The sequence below is a fragment of the Gavialis gangeticus genome, unplaced genomic scaffold (assembly GCF_001723915.1).
Source record: "Gavialis gangeticus isolate Ggan-Ray unplaced genomic scaffold, GavGan_comp1, whole genome shotgun sequence".
Taxonomy (NCBI): Eukaryota; Metazoa; Chordata; order Crocodylia; family Gavialidae; genus Gavialis; species Gavialis gangeticus.
The window spans coordinates 164,071,558-164,088,432 of NW_017729022.1; the positions used below are offsets into that span (position 1 = coordinate 164,071,558).

Sequence of the window (16,875 nt, forward strand, 5' to 3'; positions counted from 1 at the left end):
TTTTTTTTTTTTTTTTTTTTTTTTTTTTTTTTTTTATGGTAGCACCATTAGGTTGCTAGCAACCTGTGCTGGATTTGACCTAGCAAGCAGAATTAAAGAACTTATTTTTGAAATTGTTCGCTGCCTATATTCAAGCTCTCTGGAAGCAATGACATTTATGTTTCAAAAGTAACAGTATAATATTTAATTTTCAGGTAAATGAACTTACTGAAAATAATATCTTGCTGGAAGACAAACTAAAGAAGGGTGAAGAGAAGATTATGAAACTGCAAGAAGAATTAACCACCGAAAGGAATATCCTTGTTGAACAAGTTCAACATCTTCAAGAACAGACAGAAAACAACCTGGTTAGTTATTGCACAAAGAGCAGACTTTTCCTAGTTTGAATGCCTGGTCCTCAGCTCCTATAATTCTGTAGTGTTCTATTGAATTCAACAGATTTTAAGGACTTTAGGAAACTGAGATTCTGCCCCCGGTGCTTTTAGAAATGTAGTATTTAATTCAGTCTTCAGTGTTCTTTATCTTTCCCTTGTATTCTATATCTAAAAACTCTTTCACTGAGAATGAAATGCACTGCTTTTCTGTTACAGACATGTATGTGGCTGTAACTAGTATCTTGGATCACTTGCACAAGTATGGCATTTCTCAAGTATTTAAAAAAAAAAAAAAAACAACCCCAAAACTTCTTGACAGCTCAGCTGTAGATAAAGCTAAATTTTGTGTTCATGACTTGTTTATTATTTCATTCTCAAAATCCCACAGTTCATATGAAGTGGAGCCTTATGTGCAGTAGTGAAGATATCTTCTGATTTTAAATAGACTGTAGTTGGTGCTATTATGTACAAATGACATACTTATGGGCCTTTTTCTATTGCTATTGATATCAATAGCTGTTTAGCCATGGACTTCAAGCTAGTGTGACTTTTATGAAATATATCCAGAAGTAACTTCCTTTTGTTCTAATTGCCTGACAAGTACAGTCACAAAACAATATGAATACTTTCAAATGTTGCTTCCTCTTGGTGATTGTGAGACAAATGACTGAACTTGTCAGAGAATTATCACTAGAAACAGTTATGTCATGTTAAAGGGATAAGCTTTGACTTTAATGCTAATTTTATTGCTGAGATTAAGTTTGTTCAGCTTGGTGCTAAAATACCTGTTCGCAATTAATCTTGGTATTGTATGCTGCTGTTTTGTACTAAGATTTTTGCACTAAGACTACAGCGTACCTATATGCCTAATAAATACTGTTTCTTTTATCTTGTATATTTTACCATTCAAAGATTTGTTTTTCCAAATGAAAAATCAGTTTTTAACGTACCAATTATTTCTCCATCTACAGTAATGCATTTACCAAATGGTCATGTTTGTTTGCAGATTCAGCTGAATCTAAACACGTTAGAAAAAACAGAATTGAGTAACAGTTTGGATAAGGTGCAGAAGGAACTGGAAGAAAAAGGAAGAGAAATGAAAAGAGAACTGTCAGAATATCAAAGAAGGCTTCATCAAATGGAGAAGAATCATCAGGTTGTTCTGGCAGAAACAAACAAAAAGGTAAAATAAATTAAGAAATGTTATGAAAGGATTTTAAACTAAGGGAAGTTTAAATACTGGAGTAAAAACACTGATTGTATATCATATCCCCAAGAAAGTTATCTTTGCTATGGTATTTCATAGCATTTGGTTTAAATAATTGCTGTGGGAAAAGATGAATATGCCATATTTTTTTTATATACCGCATGCCCCCAAATAATATATGCACTTTGCTTTTGGGAAGGCAGAATTAAGAAATGATTTTTCCAGAGTTATCAGCATAGAGCAGGGACAGAACCTAATCTTTCCTTTCCTGTTCAGGCAAAAATTACAGTTTTAACACTTTCACAGCTGAATTGTCAGCAGCTCGTGGGTGTTCTGCCAGAAGCTGAAACTGTAGCTGCTGATGAAGACTGGACTGCATGAGCAGAACTAGGATTTTGAAAAGAACTAAAAATAGTCTGCAGGACTGTGAAATAGATGAGAGATCAGGGCTAGCTAAATTTCAAATTCTTTAGGAGTATTGCTGAAGAAAGGATAGCTTGATTAGTGTAACACCTAGACCATTAAAAAGGGGAACTGGGCCTTTAACACCTGTTAAGAGAAGCGGTAATAAGCGGTAATCGGAGAGATTCTAACGGGCCATGAATTCAGTTGGCTCCCTCAGTGCTGCCTGAATAGAAACGACACTTCTACTGTTCTCATCAGAAAATTTAGACTTGCACCCCAATTTTGGAAGACTACATTTTTGGTAAAAAGTATATGAGTAAATACAGTACATCATGAACCTAGTATCTTCATAAGTTGTGTACACATATCTCCATTAGAACTACTCGTGAACGAAGATTACCAAGACTGGGCCTAAAGTTACAGAAATCTAGGCAAGGATAAGGGTCATAGCATAGGGAACAGTGAAGGAAAGAATGAAATTGGATTATATTTAAAAGGAGAAAGCAGCACGAATTAGGAAGTGTGTGGGGGGGGGGTGCACCATGCACTCCTGCAGCTGGGAACCCTCTCAGGTGATATGGTCCCAGCCATAAAGGTGAACCTAGCCATATGTTGAATTAATGGTGTGATAGGAACCAGCCACAAAGTTGTTGTTCTTTTCTTGTGGAATAACATTCTGGCTTATTCTTTATTTTATGACACCATTCATTTCTTTAATGTGTGGCAGGGGTGTGAGTGAGAACTATAGCTTTTTGAACCTGCATTACAATGAATAGGTGTATAAGGTGCAAGCCAATGAAAAACATGACCTGGGATCTTCAGATCTAAAAAGATAAACTGGTGATTGGGGCATCTGGATGGAACACTTGACAGACAAAAAGTATGTGAACAGAAGAGAGAGAGCTTGTGGAAGAGGGCTTTGATTCCTAAAGTTAAGTTAGCGTAAGAATAGACTTTTTAGTAGAAATGCTAATATGGGATATGGACAAATACACTTTTTAATTGCTTTAAAAGAGAATCACTGTTGCTCCATAGTGTGCATCAGCTGTTAGATGCAACTGTTATGCCTGCATGATCCTGTAGCGATACAAGTTACCTGCACTGCTATAATGTTTAACCCTGGATGAAAGAGGGTTAAAGTTGTAACAAGTAGTGATACAGGTACTTCATTACATACCATTACAGTGTAATAGCTTATGTCCCTATCATTTGATAACGATAGATGTAGCAATATATTTGCCTAAATGGTACCCTAGAGAGCCTATGTGATAAATAACATGCAGAAATACTGGTAAAATATAAATGATATGTCCAAAACTTTCAAAAGCAGCTAAAGATAGACCCTCCAGTATATTGAAAATCTGCTGCACCCTGATGTGACTTGGTTTAGGGCCCCTCTTCATCCATAAAAGTAATAAAGGACTGGTTTTGTGAACTCAAATATCGTCTAGCATTGTTGTAAAAAAGACAGTGATAGGTTTCTTTCTAACTAGTTAAGATTTACTAAATGTACTGAAAAATGCGTAGGGATGCTATACTGGCATGCTTTAAACGGTCAATGTAGTCCATAGCCATAAAAGTTCCTTCTTTCTCCGTCTGGAAAAATCATTGTCTGCCTCTGCAAATACATATCTAGATACGTTTCAAGATGCCCAATGTTATAAATCATTCAAAATTGTTATTTGTACTGTTATGTTGTTTTCATTCCTGTGATTTACGTGAGGTTATTTTTAAATTCGGTTTTTTTTGGGTTTTAATACTAGAATTCTCCCATCCAGGATTTGTGTGTGCAGTATTTACACCTAAAGCATGGTCTTCATGATATTAGAAATTTCTCTCATAATGTTGTGTAAGATTACTGTAGACTCCTGAGGATGGTAAGCATTTTAATACAGCTTTCTGTGGCCAATTTAAAACCATCTTGGTTAACCCTATTTTCTGTCTATAGAATGAACTTGAAACTATGGCATGTCAAGACAAACTGAAGTCATTGGAGCAGTGTATCAGTGCACAAAAGTTGGAGATGGAGCTCCTGAAATCAAGTAAAGAGGAATTAAATAACTCTCTGAAAGAAGCCAATCAGATGATAGAGGGCCTTACAAAAAACAAGGTATTTTATTTTCTCTACCTACACTTTAGGTTCTGACTTGCAAATTAACTTTCTAGCTAGAATCTAGGAAAAAGTATAGTCTTAAGTCCAGTAGCTTCAGTACAGAACTGACAGTCTAATCCTCATGAGCTTTTCTCTGGCTTTTAACTGGCAAATCAGTTGGTGCTTGTTTCTGCTGGAAAATCACGTGCAATAGATGTGACTTAACATTCACCCTCTAGGGTCAAGCAAGATTGTCTGACATGATACTAATGTGACTGTCTAGTCTCTATACTGAATGTGTAACTTTGTATTACATAGCATATTAGTTAATACCTATTCTAATTCAAAGTAATTTTCTGAAGTAAACAGACCTGTATTGTTTTTGAATTATTTTGGACATAAGATTTGCTACTTTCTGAAGCAGTAGTGTCTTATTACTGTACACTCAATTTGTGAGCATATCCGTTCTGACTGATGAAGAATTTCCATCTGATTTATTTATTAGCATGGTTCTTCTTATGACTGAATGCTTACTGATGATTGGATAACAATGTGAATGCTATGTAGTTGCAAAAAAATTGGTAAAAATTGCTTTGAGTTTTATTTAGAAGGAATAAGGTTTTGGTGTTTGCAGTCAAGCCGCAGGAGCAAAGTTTATCGTGTCCATTCAACTGAATTTCTGTTTTCCAAAGCTATATTGCTTTACCCTCACTCTCCCTCCTTCCCTCTATGATGACTGACTAGCTGCAGTTCAAATGATAACTCTCACTGTGAAGAAGTGCTCTTATACATTGGATCCAATGTAATGACTAGCAGGCAGTAAACTATAATATTTGCTGCACAGCCACAGAAGCATCATGCCCTAATGTCTTTATCCTATAGTTCCAGGTAGCCACATTTTATTTATTCTGATGCTTTAATCTATTTTTCCATGGGGCAGACACACATCTGAAATGCATGCTTTTCAGCTGGGTTTGTCAAGAAGTTATTTTAAACCTCAGTCTTGCATTCAGCTGAAATAGACAGGAAGTTAGTTCTGACATAAGGCCATCTGACTTCTGAGCTGTAGGGGGCTGCACTACTGCATGTGCTCCCTTCAGCTGTACAGGCAGTGCAGGTAGTAAAACTTCTCCCCACCACCTTCGAAGGGCTACACTGCCCAGACTCCAGGAGTAGGGGAAGAAAGCAAAAGCTGGAAGAGGGAAAGGGACCCTGGAGACTGAAGCAGAAGGAGTGGTACAAGGAGAGCAACTGGTTGGGAGTCTGCAGGCTGGGTGTTAGGAGAGCTGCCAGTTGGACAGCCTTATCTGAATGCTCACAATTTTTCTAGAGTTCACATGCAGAGTTTTATTCTTGTAAGCTTCACACATGGTTCTTTAATAAGTATGACTTTAAAGTCTCTCAGAATTAGGAGCTCCTGTAATTTAATTGCACAGCTCTGGTCCTCTTTTTTTATTTTTTATTTTTATTTTTTGTAGGCAGACAATCTTAAGACCATAGTTCAGCTAAAGAAGGATATTGAATTGGCCCACAGTAAATTGCAGCTCTGTATTGAATCCTGTAAACAAATGGAGCAAGAAAAAGAAGTTTTGCAGAAACAAGTTGTTGAACGGGATGCTTTATTAAAGGAACAAAATCAAAGTAAGTAATTTCAGAAAAAATATGGGGTATCAGGATGTCTTGCTATAAGTTAGTAATGACGCATTTCTTAATGGTAATACGTTCATTTCTAAAATGCTTTTCCAAACGTCTGTTATTATGCAGGGTTTTAAACGGGGACAGATCTTCAGCTAGTGTAAATCTGTAGCTTTCTGAACCATGGAACTATCATTTGCACTAACTGAAAATCTGCTGAAGATTTGTCTTTTCAAATTTCAGAGGCTGCTATGTATTTTGAATATACATATTCAATGCCTGGATTTTGAAATCAGAACTGGCATTTATTTTGATGGCAGTAGATTGTTGCATGTAACTTCTTGCCATTTTGGCTCAACATTTTGTACTGCTCACTATAGAAGTACGGAATATTGGAAATGCCCGTTCTTTCTGTTTTTAGTAAACACAAAGAAAAATCACATTCTGGGAATGGATAACTGTTAATGCATGAAAAAATGTATTCTGTAACTTTATGGAAAGTCAAACCTGAAAATACTTTTTGGTCCTCCTTGAGTTATAGACAGCGAGAGAAGCTGTCTTTTATGGTATTACATTTCAGTCAGTACCATTATTTTTTTCTAGCTATCAGCTTGGCAACAGCTGCAACTTTTTGGGGCGAGGAAATGATAGGTAGAAAAGATTAAATTCCCTCCTTGCACTCATCAGAACCTCTCCAACAATTCCAGAAGAGCTCACGATTACTGAAAACATATTGGGTTTTCAGTAATCATGAACTTTTCTGGAGTTGTTAGAGAAGATAGAGCTGATAGGAAAAAATTTAAAATGTTTGTGAACAGTATGTAAAATAGGAATATTTGTCTGACAATGTCATCATATAGATCAGTGCATACTATTTAGTGTTCAATAAGCATTGATAATTAGTATAAACAGGTTTCCATAAATTATCTGAAAACCTGCAATCAATTCTCCAAAATTGAGGGCCAGAAATAATGCTGTTTGTGCACCCTATGTCAGATGCATTCAGATTCTGCATATGTTGTAGGTCATTTTTTTTATTGTATAGTGTCCTTTTTGGTTATAGGTCATTGTCCCCGAAAAACATACACCCTTTCTAATTGGTTAACAAATATTTGATCACTGTATTCTAAACATCTCCTTGTAAGGGATCTTTAAAGCTATTCAAATAGGTAATGAATCTTTGTTTTGCTCAGCTGTTGCTGATGGTGTCAGTACAGAAGAAATGAGGTTGAAGCTTGAAGAACTGCAGGAATCTGTAGAAGTGAAAACCAAAGAAGCAGATGAGAACCTGGAGAAGTACTGCTCTTTGATTGTTAACTTCCACAAACTAGAGGAAGCAAATGAAATGTTAAAAACGCAAGTCTCCCTGCTGAATGCTCAGCTGAAACCAACAACAGACGTTGTTGTCAGTAATTCTCCTTTGCACAGTTTGGATAATCCAGTAACAGTTAATGATCAGCCAGTTACAAAGAGGAGGTTGAATGAGGAGTCAACTCGGTGTTCAGGTAAAAGGCGAAGAAGTCAAGAAATAAAGAAAGAAAATGGAGTACCAAGATCTCCTATACCAGAGACGTTAGCTAAAAAGCTTAAAAAAGGAGCTATCTACCAGGATTCACTGAGTGAGAACACAGAATATCAACCAGAGGGACTCCCAGAAGTGGTGAAAAAAGGTAATTGCAACTTCAGTATAAGGTGTAATACCACCCTCCTTGCATTCCATATTGATGGGGTAAAATTTTTGTTTCTATGTTCTTAAATAGTTATGTTGCCATATATGGAATAAAAGTCACTGAAAGAAGTGGGATGCCATTTATTAAATTCAACCCTCATATATTTGGCATAACTCATTAATTCAACTGCTTGTCATGTCTGAGTTTAGGTCCAAGAGTTGTAAATACAGTTCCATGCAAGTAAAGCTGTGGGCTGGTCTATCTTGTTTCCACAGTATATAGTTTCTAGTAGTCTGATCCTTGTTGTCTGTGTGAGGTCTATCCATGTTTCCTTTTAGTAACTATGAGGACAGTAAAATTGCTAAACATTTGGAAAACAAGGGGTGTAAGGTTAGTCTTCCCATCCACATTTGGGCAGTTGAATGATTTTTGAAAGGGCTGAGCAGCTAATGGTTCTGTGGATTTTGGTTGGAGCTGTTGGTTACTTAGCACTTCAGAAAATCAAGGAGATGCCTAAATATGGAATTAGAATCCTAAGTTTAAGTTGGTAGTTTTGAGAATCTTGGTTTAGATCAGTAATTCTTAAGTAGTGGGGCACGGCTCCCTGGGATGCCTTGATATGTTTTAAAGGGTGCAACAGGGTACCAAGCAGTGTTAACGTTGCAAGCAGGCAAACATGATTCATAAGGTAAACCCAGAGATTTCAGGTAGGGTTTCTTAGTGTTAAACACAATCTGCCCTGCTGTGCTTCTGAATTCTTTGTAACAGAACTGCTCTATTATTTTTCTGTAGTCAAAAAATAAGTGTAAAGGTAAAAGCTGGCATTTTGAGGGGTGCTTTAGTGCTTTAGTTTGACCCCAGTACTCTTTCCTGCCATGGCAGGGGGTTGCGCTAGATGATCTTCTCAGGTCCCTTCCGACCCTAGAAACTATGAAACTATAAAAAGGTTGAGAATCACCTGTCTAGATAAACCAATCCCTTTTTAAGTTTTAGACCAGTGTTCCTCAACCAGGGGGTGATAAGGTACGCTGTGGGGCACTGTTTCCTTTGAATGGTGCCATGAGGTGTGAGAAGATGAGCAGAAAAACAAAGTAGATAAATGTAGGTCCAGGTATGTCTCTGCCTGAACCATCCTCCACCCTCGCTGCCCAGCCCCTCTGCACGGGGGTAAGCATTGTCACATATAAATTTTAATTTTTGAAATTGGTGCCTCTCCGTTCACAAAAGTTATAGAGGGGTGCCTCAGGTCCAGTGAGGGATGTCTCGAGTCCTGTGAAGGGCGCTTTGAGTGCAGAAAAGTTGAGAAGCATTTTTTCAGACTCAACAGCACTATAGGGCTGAGGGAGTGATACTTGAGTTACTCCTGAGATTTCAGCCTCTTATGCATGCATCTAGGTACTCCAAAGTATCTTGTAAAAGTTCTCCAGCGAAGTAGAGTTTCTGGAACATATTCCTAGCATCACTTTTCCTTCTCCAAACCTACTAGAAGAAAATTGGGGGGCCATCTATATATACCTTAAAGAACACAAATGGGTTTTTTGCCTTATTATTCACTTGTAAGGTACAATATTTACCTGTAATGAAGACAACTCTGAATTTACGACAGCCCCCCCCCCCCATTAGATTCTATACATGGAATATGCATAAATTTGTTACTAGCAGTACACTGAGATATGGGTCTGACATTGGATCGGCACTGATATAAAGAAAATCGATTGTATCTGAAATCGGCCAGGTTTCGGCACAGCACATAGGTGATGAGCATAGCTCGGCAGCGTGGAGAGCTGCATGCAGCTGGTAAGTCTGTGGGGGGGGGTGCAGATCACCTCTGCAGTGAGGGAGGGAATGGGGCAGGCGCTGCCCAGCTGGGGTGGGGTGGGGTGCGAGACAGAGCTGTGGCTCATTTTGTGGGGGGTGCAGCTCCCGCTGCTGTACGCACATGGTAGGGGCAGCATGTGCCCTGGATCTTTGCGGGGGGGAGGGGCTGCAGCTGTGTGCTGTGGCTGTGCAAGGTTCTTCTTGTCGTGTGGAAGCTGCGCTTGCGGATGCAGGGCTGCACTCCTGGTGCATGGGGCTGCACTCGGGGCAGGTGGTGGCAGCGCTGGGAGGGAGGTTATGGAGGGGCTGCAGTCACCCCAAATTTCACCGTAGTCCCCCCTGTAACCCCATCCCAGCACTGCTGCTTGCCCCGAGCATGGCCCCCATGCACCAGAAAGAGCCTAGTGCAGCCCTGACCCCAGCCCCACCCCCCAGCGCAAATCTAGGGCACATGTTGTGCACCCCCCACGCTCCTTCCGCCCTCCCTCCCCTTCCACCACAATAAACTTACTAGCTGTGTACAGCTGTATCGGAAATCGGATCAGTATCGGACAATATGCCTCCTTAAAAATCAGCTATCCGCCCCCAAAATCTCTATTGGTGCACCCCTCTTTGTTATAATTTTCCATGTATAGAACCTAATTATTGAATGGTTATTTTTAAAATTCATTTCACTACTGCAGTAGGGGAACCAAGTGGTAGGGGGTAGGCGGTAGGGGAGTCAAGCAGCTTGATCCCTGCCTGTTGCTCCCCAGTACTTTTGCTCCTTGCCATTTGTCCCACCTATGGCTTGCTGCCTGCCCCCCTGTCTGGCTCTCCTAACCTCTGTTGCTGCAGCCTTTGCCCTGCTGCATGCCCCCCCTCCCACCCACCGCTGCTTAGCCTATGGCTTCAGCTTGCGGCACAGAGCATATGATTGCTCTAGGCCAACTTGATAGCAGTGACAGCTCTGACCTGGGCTTCTGGGCTGGAGATGCTGCCGCTGTTGCAACAACAACTGCTACTGTGCCTAACTGGGGTCAGAATAACCACACACTCCATGCCCCAGGATAAAACGGGGCTGGAGCCCTGATGAAACCCAGAGGTGGGCAAGGGGCGGTAGTGGTGGTGGGGCTGGCAGCAGCTGAGGCCCTAAATCTAAGATGAGTCTTCCCTCCCACCCCCCATATTAAATGGGAGGGGAGGGAAAACCTCATCCTGGATTGGAGTACAGCTACTCCTCTGAAAGTTGTACTTTATGTTCTTGAAAAATGCAACTTTAAGCGAATCTAATTACATCACTCTAGTTACCTACTAGCAGGCTGTAGCCAAGCAACATTATAATGGAGCATTGTACGACTTTACAAGAGTATGTTTTCTAATAGATCAGACATGTAATAACGAAACAACATTAACCAGGATGATGTTAAGTGAGGAGTACCTGTAAATATCGTATGTATTTGACACTGACGTGTTATGAAACTGGTGGCCACGGGGATGCTTGCTATAGAAATTAGTACTAAAGTAGTTATATTTTTCCCCTTCATGGGCTCCTGCAGCTTTTATAGTGCAAAATTTCCTCACTAGTTTCACAGAGGGGGTTAACAGTCTATTGCAAGCTACATATCCTTGAAGCTTGGTTCCATCTTCTTTAAGAATACATCAGAAGAGTAGTTGGAAGTATGTGTATATGGATCCATTAGAATTGAGAAGGTGGGGTGATTGCACAAGGAAGACCTTCAGGATCACGTCTGAGCACACATCCCTAATTGCACTTTTACAGTAAATGTGATTTTTAGACCAGAAGGGGTCGGTCCTGGAGAGTACTGAGTGTTCTTAGCTCCAGTAGTTGACTCTAGAAGTTGAGTGCTTAGACTTGCAGTTTACTTGCTATGATTGTTGCAAGGAACAGTGTAAGCAACATCCTGAGAATGCAAGGCAGCCCCCAATGTATTTTATTTACTGGAATAAGTCCCATTTATCAATTAGGACAGGGGTGTCAAAGATATGACTTGCAGGCTGGGTCTGGCCCATGAAGCCGTATCATCCAGCTGTAGTGCTGGCCCTACGTCTTGTTGACCCATACACCACACTGGACTGACCTGACCAGGGTGGGGTTGGGGGGCAGGGTCTGTGCTGTTCATCTGACCCCTGTGGCCAAAGGAGTTTGACCCCTGAGCTAGTGTTTTCTCTGTCAAAATGGGTGAGATCAAATTGGCTAGAACAATAACATAACTAAATCAACCAGGTCTAATGGGAAATTGTTTGTTTTTCAGGGTTTGGTGATATCCCTACTGGAAAAATTAGCCCTTATATTTTACGCAGAACATCTTTAAACCTGAGAACCAGTCCCCGCCTTGCTGCCCAAAGCCAGAGATCATCACCATCAACCCAGAGCTTTCAAAAAGGCAGGTCAGATAATCTTGCTGAGCTCTCCAAACCAACAGCTGGTGGCAGCAAATCACAAAAGGTAACTGATACTGTATAAAAATGTCTAAAGCATAGGAAATTTCCATTGTGCATTTATCTTGCCAAGTGGGTCTGAGGATATACCACCTTTCTTAAATATGCCAAAAGCATCTTGAAGACAAGGCCATGCATGTAAATACAATGGATAAATCTGAGAGTATCGGAAGTCTGGGCATTAATGGTAATTTTAAAATTGTTTCTGTGGTCAAATTTGTGACCTTATACCAAATGCCTAAATTGGATAACCTAAACAGAATGCAAATCTTTAAATTTTTTTAAACAGCCATTCAGAAAATGCTTTAATGAAACTTGTCTGTACAGCCTTAATTTTGTTCTTTTGTTCGTGTATTGCTACACAAGCTTTAATTTTTCACTTGAAACTTGACAACATAATTTTAGTGAATTTTTATCCACCAAATGTCAGATGCTAAAAAGATATGCCTGTTATACACAGAAAACTCATACTACTGCAAGAGTGGAATCGGGGCCTAATGCTGAAAAGTTTTTTTGCTGGAACAGAATTCAGCTGCCCTGAAGCACTAAGTTATAACCAAAGCAGCTGCTACAGTTTAACAGTTGCTCTGCAGGAGCCTGTAGCTAGATCACTCCAACTTGATCCCTGGAGAAGCAGGGTTAAAGTTGGAGCAATTTTGCCTCTGGGGTACAGCAGCTGCCACTCCCCCTTTGAAGCTGTGCAAACCTCTGTCTTTCCATGAACAGTATTTCAAATTGCGATGCTATGAGCCTACTAAGAACTCAGGAATATAGGTATTGGTGCTCCTTCTTACTAAGGCTACCTAAAAGGATGCCAGTGGCTGAATGTTCTGGCTTACTAGATAACACAAAAGCAGTACTGAAAATATCCCTGGATTTTTTTTCGAGTTGAATGTCAAATCAAATATAGGGCAACCACAGAGTATCCCTATGTTCTGTTATGTTTTATCAGCCTCTTGAAGGCTCAGATCAAGTGTAGTCTATACTTGGTGGAAGAGTTTGAGTTTAAGGTTAAATAGGGCAATTATGACTGTCTATTCTGATCTTTTGACTAGTACAGGGAATAGAATTTACCAAACAATTTCCTGAATATGAAGGCTTGAATTTTAAATTTCCTTTTTTTGGCTATAAGGTGTCTTTTTAAAAAGGATTTAGTCATGTTTAAAGACTTCTGGTGGTAGAGAATCCACTATGCTCAAAGGCATGTTGTTTCAGTGGTTAAATTACCTGTTCTATTAAAAATGTGCATTTTTTTCCATCTTAGATATTCTTTGGATATCCTGTTATTGTTTCCATAAATGACCTCAATAAGTTTGATTTGCACTCCTTTCCTATACACATCCCACAATACTTTCCAAATGGACAAAGTTCTGAGAATATGTAGAGAATCCCAGTATTCCTGGAAGAATTAAAAGGAAGTCCTGTGTACTAGTCACACATTGGAAGACATCTGATTCAACCCCCTTCACAAATGTAATAGGTTTTTAAGAAGCTTGTAGATCAACAAGCTTGTAATAGAACATATTTATTGATTGCAGCAGTATAATGAAAGTTATAACAAATAAGCAGGCCAGTAAGTAACATGGAGCTGGCGGGAGCAGTGTTTCTCAGAGCTGTCTGTTGCTCAAATTTCCTGTAAATAATTTGTATGAGGACATCTTGTTCCTAACCTTAATAATCAAAAACGCTGTACAGGTGAATAGTAGTATAGTGGAAGATAAGAATTTCAATTGTTACTATTTCAGTACAGGTCAATAGGAGCCTCGTCAGCTGTAGGAATTACACTATGTCCATTAACTCTTTCAGTCACTTGTAGGGTATGTGTAGTTGCTTTTTTTTCAGCAAGGAATACTCTTCTTGTCTTGCAAGTTTGCATTGACATAGGACAAAACTACAAAAAAATTGCTGTTCAGGAGTGTTATCAATACAATATTCACTGTGCTGTGTTTCCAACCCCTACCCTAAGCCTCGCTTGCCTTCCTTCCACCACCTTATTTCACAGATTTAAGTCTGAAATTGGAACATAGTTCATTTCAAACAAGCTTAGCAAATTTGCCAAGAGATTTCAAACATGCTTTTTATCATTTTTACGTGTAAATAAATTCTCTTTTAAATATGACAAAACAGAACTTGATTAATATGTGCTCACAAATCTCACTGCAAGTAGTGGTTTCAGCCCAGTGTCAGCAAAGAGCATTGCAATGAGCACTTAGTTATGAAACTGTTATATTTACAGAGCATACGGTAGGGAGGTGCATTATGAAATATTAGTAATAAACTTGAAAGATATATGAAGCTTTGTAGTGTCAAGTGACGGAGGAAGAATGTAGAGTAGGACTTGCCATGTTGTGACGGCTTTGCCTATGACTTGCCATGTTTAAAACAAGGAAGGAGATGCCAGTCCTACACCTCTGAATGCGGTGAGGACTAGCTAGTTGCCCTAAATGTGTGTTGCTTTTAAAACTAAATAAAATAGATTATTTTTGCTTTTATGTAGGGATGCTGACTGTAATAGACTGTAGGGGATCCCTGACCCTGCCTGGCCACTGGAAGTACTCACACTCTATCCCTTCTGCAAGTTCCCCCAAAATCCTCTCTCTTTTGCCTGCCACAGTTCATTCTCATTTTAGGGTCTCCAGTTGGCATTGAGGAGCAGTGCAGTTTGAGTCCCATAGCACTCTAAACTGAGGCCTTCTCAGGACTGGATTGACAGTCTTTGTGGGGCCCTCCCCAAAGTTTTCTCTGGGCTTCTACAGGACTTTCCCCAGTAATCCTCAGGGATCCTTTTGATCTTTTCAAACAGTCTGTCAGAATACCAGGACCTCTGCCTGCTTGATGTACCCTCCTTGACCAGGAGAACTCAGGCATCTTGTCTGCTCTGCTGGTTTTTCCTGGTCAGTGATTCCTTCTGCTCCCCCTGGAAGCTGTCTGCTTTTCACTTCTTATGCTATTCCTGACTTCCCCTGTAGAGCTTGTAGCCACCTCATGAGGGCAGAGCTGCTTCTTCCTCTGGTCAGAGTGTTTAAAAAATTTTTTAAAAAAGCATTTTTCTTTTACCCTCTGATTCAGTGGTTCCCAACCCCTAGGCTGCAGAGGGTTGGCTGCTGGTCCGCAGGAGGGTTGGCTGCCAGACTGAAAGTCCAGAATTGATTGGCATACTGGAGACCGGCAGTCAACCAGTCCGCAGTATGCTGGTCTGTGGTTTGCCAGTCTGTGGTCTAAAAAGTTTGGGAACCACTGCTCTAATTCACCATGCATGGATGCATTGTGTTCCTGCACACTATCTGCTACTAATATTCAGTCACTTGGAATAGGTGTCCCACTTACTGACAGGACTGATAACAACGAGTACAGCACTAAGATCCTTTTTGTTTGTGTTGCAGGTGAATGATGCTCTGCAGTGCCAAGCAGGAACACCCGTCTTACCAATGGAACCTACTTCAAGATCTCCTGTGTGTGTAAATAAGCAATCCATGAAAGCTGTTGCTGAGAGTTCAAGAGAGAGCCTTGAAACGCCGAAAAACAAGTGTTCTTTGCGGAAACAAACCTTGCCTGATAAAGATGAAGAAGAAAACTGTAGGGTACAGTAAAGCTGCATTCAGATCACTTCAGAGCAAAATCCTGTTTAGAAGATCAGAAAATATTTGTTGTGACTAAACATATGTCTATATTTTCTTTTGTGAAAAGACTGTTTATTCTTTCACAACGTATTGGTTTTGTAGATCGTGTTCTTGAACATTTACTAATAGCTATACTTACTAAAGCTACTAGAAATACTCTGATAGAATAGATGTCCAGTTTTATTTATAATTGTGTTAGTAATACAGCTGATATTCTTGGTTGATGTAAATAATTTTTTAAAAACTTTTTGGAAATAGAAATTTTAATAGTAAGAAATAGCAAACCACATATTACATATGTGGGATATTACATTACAACCTACAGTATTCCTTTTGTTTACAAATACCACTTTACATTTTCAAAACAGGTTATTGTTTGCATTTATTAAACAAAAAGGTTCTCTAGATATAATGGAAACATGGGTGAACAAAGGAAAATGAAGTGAAATGGCTGCAAAACCAGTTTGCATTTGGCAAGACTGCACCTCTAGTAAAAATGGAAATTTAATGTAGGTCATGATAAAATGCATTTGAATTTGTGAAAAATCATTACAAAAAAGGCCAAGATAAAATAAAAACAGATTTATCACTTGAAAGGATCTCAAGGCCAACCTACTAGCTGAACACAATGCTAGGCAAAACAAAAGTATCACATCAGATTGATTATCTAAATGATTAATTGCCCAACTGAGTGGAAATGATTTCTCTTTTCTACCCCAGAAAAATCCTGTTCATGTTTACCTTTCCAGGCCAAGTATTAAAATAATCAAACCTGCTAAAACACTAACAGTAGGAGCCCTAACACAATAAACTGTACAATGTAGATAGAAGGTACTTTCTTTTTTTTCTGTTCTCATATTGGATCAGACTTTCTCTAGTTTTTTCCATAACTTTTCTTTATTTGTTAACCACCTGCCAGTTGAAAGAGGATGAATGCCCCCTCCCGCCATTCTTGTGTAATGTGTAAACCTAAGTGAACAATACATTTTTACTCCAAGTCAAACTTGTGTTATCTGTTGCATCTTTGTTGTTTTATTATTGAGTCGGGGCCTGGTGAAATGTACAAGGTTTGTCTCTGTGTTATATTTTTAAAATGGAGCATTATTCTAATCTAAAATATCAGGATTTTCCTTTTGAAAATTCTTCAAATTTTTCTGATAATATCAGGGGAATACATTAACCAGTGTAATTCAGATGTGGTTTTTTAAAGAAATATAGCAACTACAGGTTTCCCTCATTTCATGCGGGGTTCTGTATGTGCGAATTCGCTCTTATGCGATGACCCTTTTTTACCGAATATTTTGTTGTTATGTGAGGTAAATTCTTTCTTAGGCACTTGGTGTGGTGGAAGCCCACAGTCAGCTGCTTTGTGCGGTACACTGTGGGAGTGACGCACACCAAAATACAGTCTCCGGTGTGGCTCTGTGCTCCTCGCTTGCTGTCTGTGACACGTGTTTCTGTAGTTGCCATCCCCATTATGATAGTGCCCTGTCTGCTGTTGTTGAGTACCAACATTCACTTGTAAAAGTGATAGAAATGGGTCTGGGGGTCAGTACAATCGAGGTCTTGGAATGTATCCCTATTTGTTACATTGTAAAGAAGGTTCCCTTTA

The 16,875-nt window shown here is 39.5% G+C and overlaps 1 protein-coding gene across 3 annotated transcripts in view; it reads left to right on the forward strand.

Moving 5' to 3' along the window:
- CENPF (centromere protein F) overlaps window positions 1-16,266 on the forward strand; it is a 58,596-nt gene extending 42,330 nt beyond the window's left edge. For 2 of the 3 annotated variants that reach the window (XM_019516449.1, XM_019516450.1), the window contains 7 exons: window positions 195-347; window positions 1,381-1,557; window positions 3,935-4,096; window positions 5,557-5,719; window positions 6,907-7,383; window positions 11,457-11,650; window positions 15,027-16,266. In XM_019516449.1, coding sequence (XP_019371994.1) covers window positions 195-347; window positions 1,381-1,557; window positions 3,935-4,096; window positions 5,557-5,719; window positions 6,907-7,383; window positions 11,457-11,650; window positions 15,027-15,233 — 1,533 coding nt within the window. In that variant the 3' untranslated portion in view covers window positions 15,234-16,266. Of the gene's footprint in view, window positions 1-194; window positions 348-1,380; window positions 1,558-3,934; window positions 4,097-5,556; window positions 5,720-6,906; window positions 7,406-11,456; window positions 11,651-15,026 lie in introns of those variants that run through there. The other variant, XM_019516451.1, reaches the window with a different exon arrangement.
- Window positions 16,267-16,875: the final 609 nt, after the last annotated feature.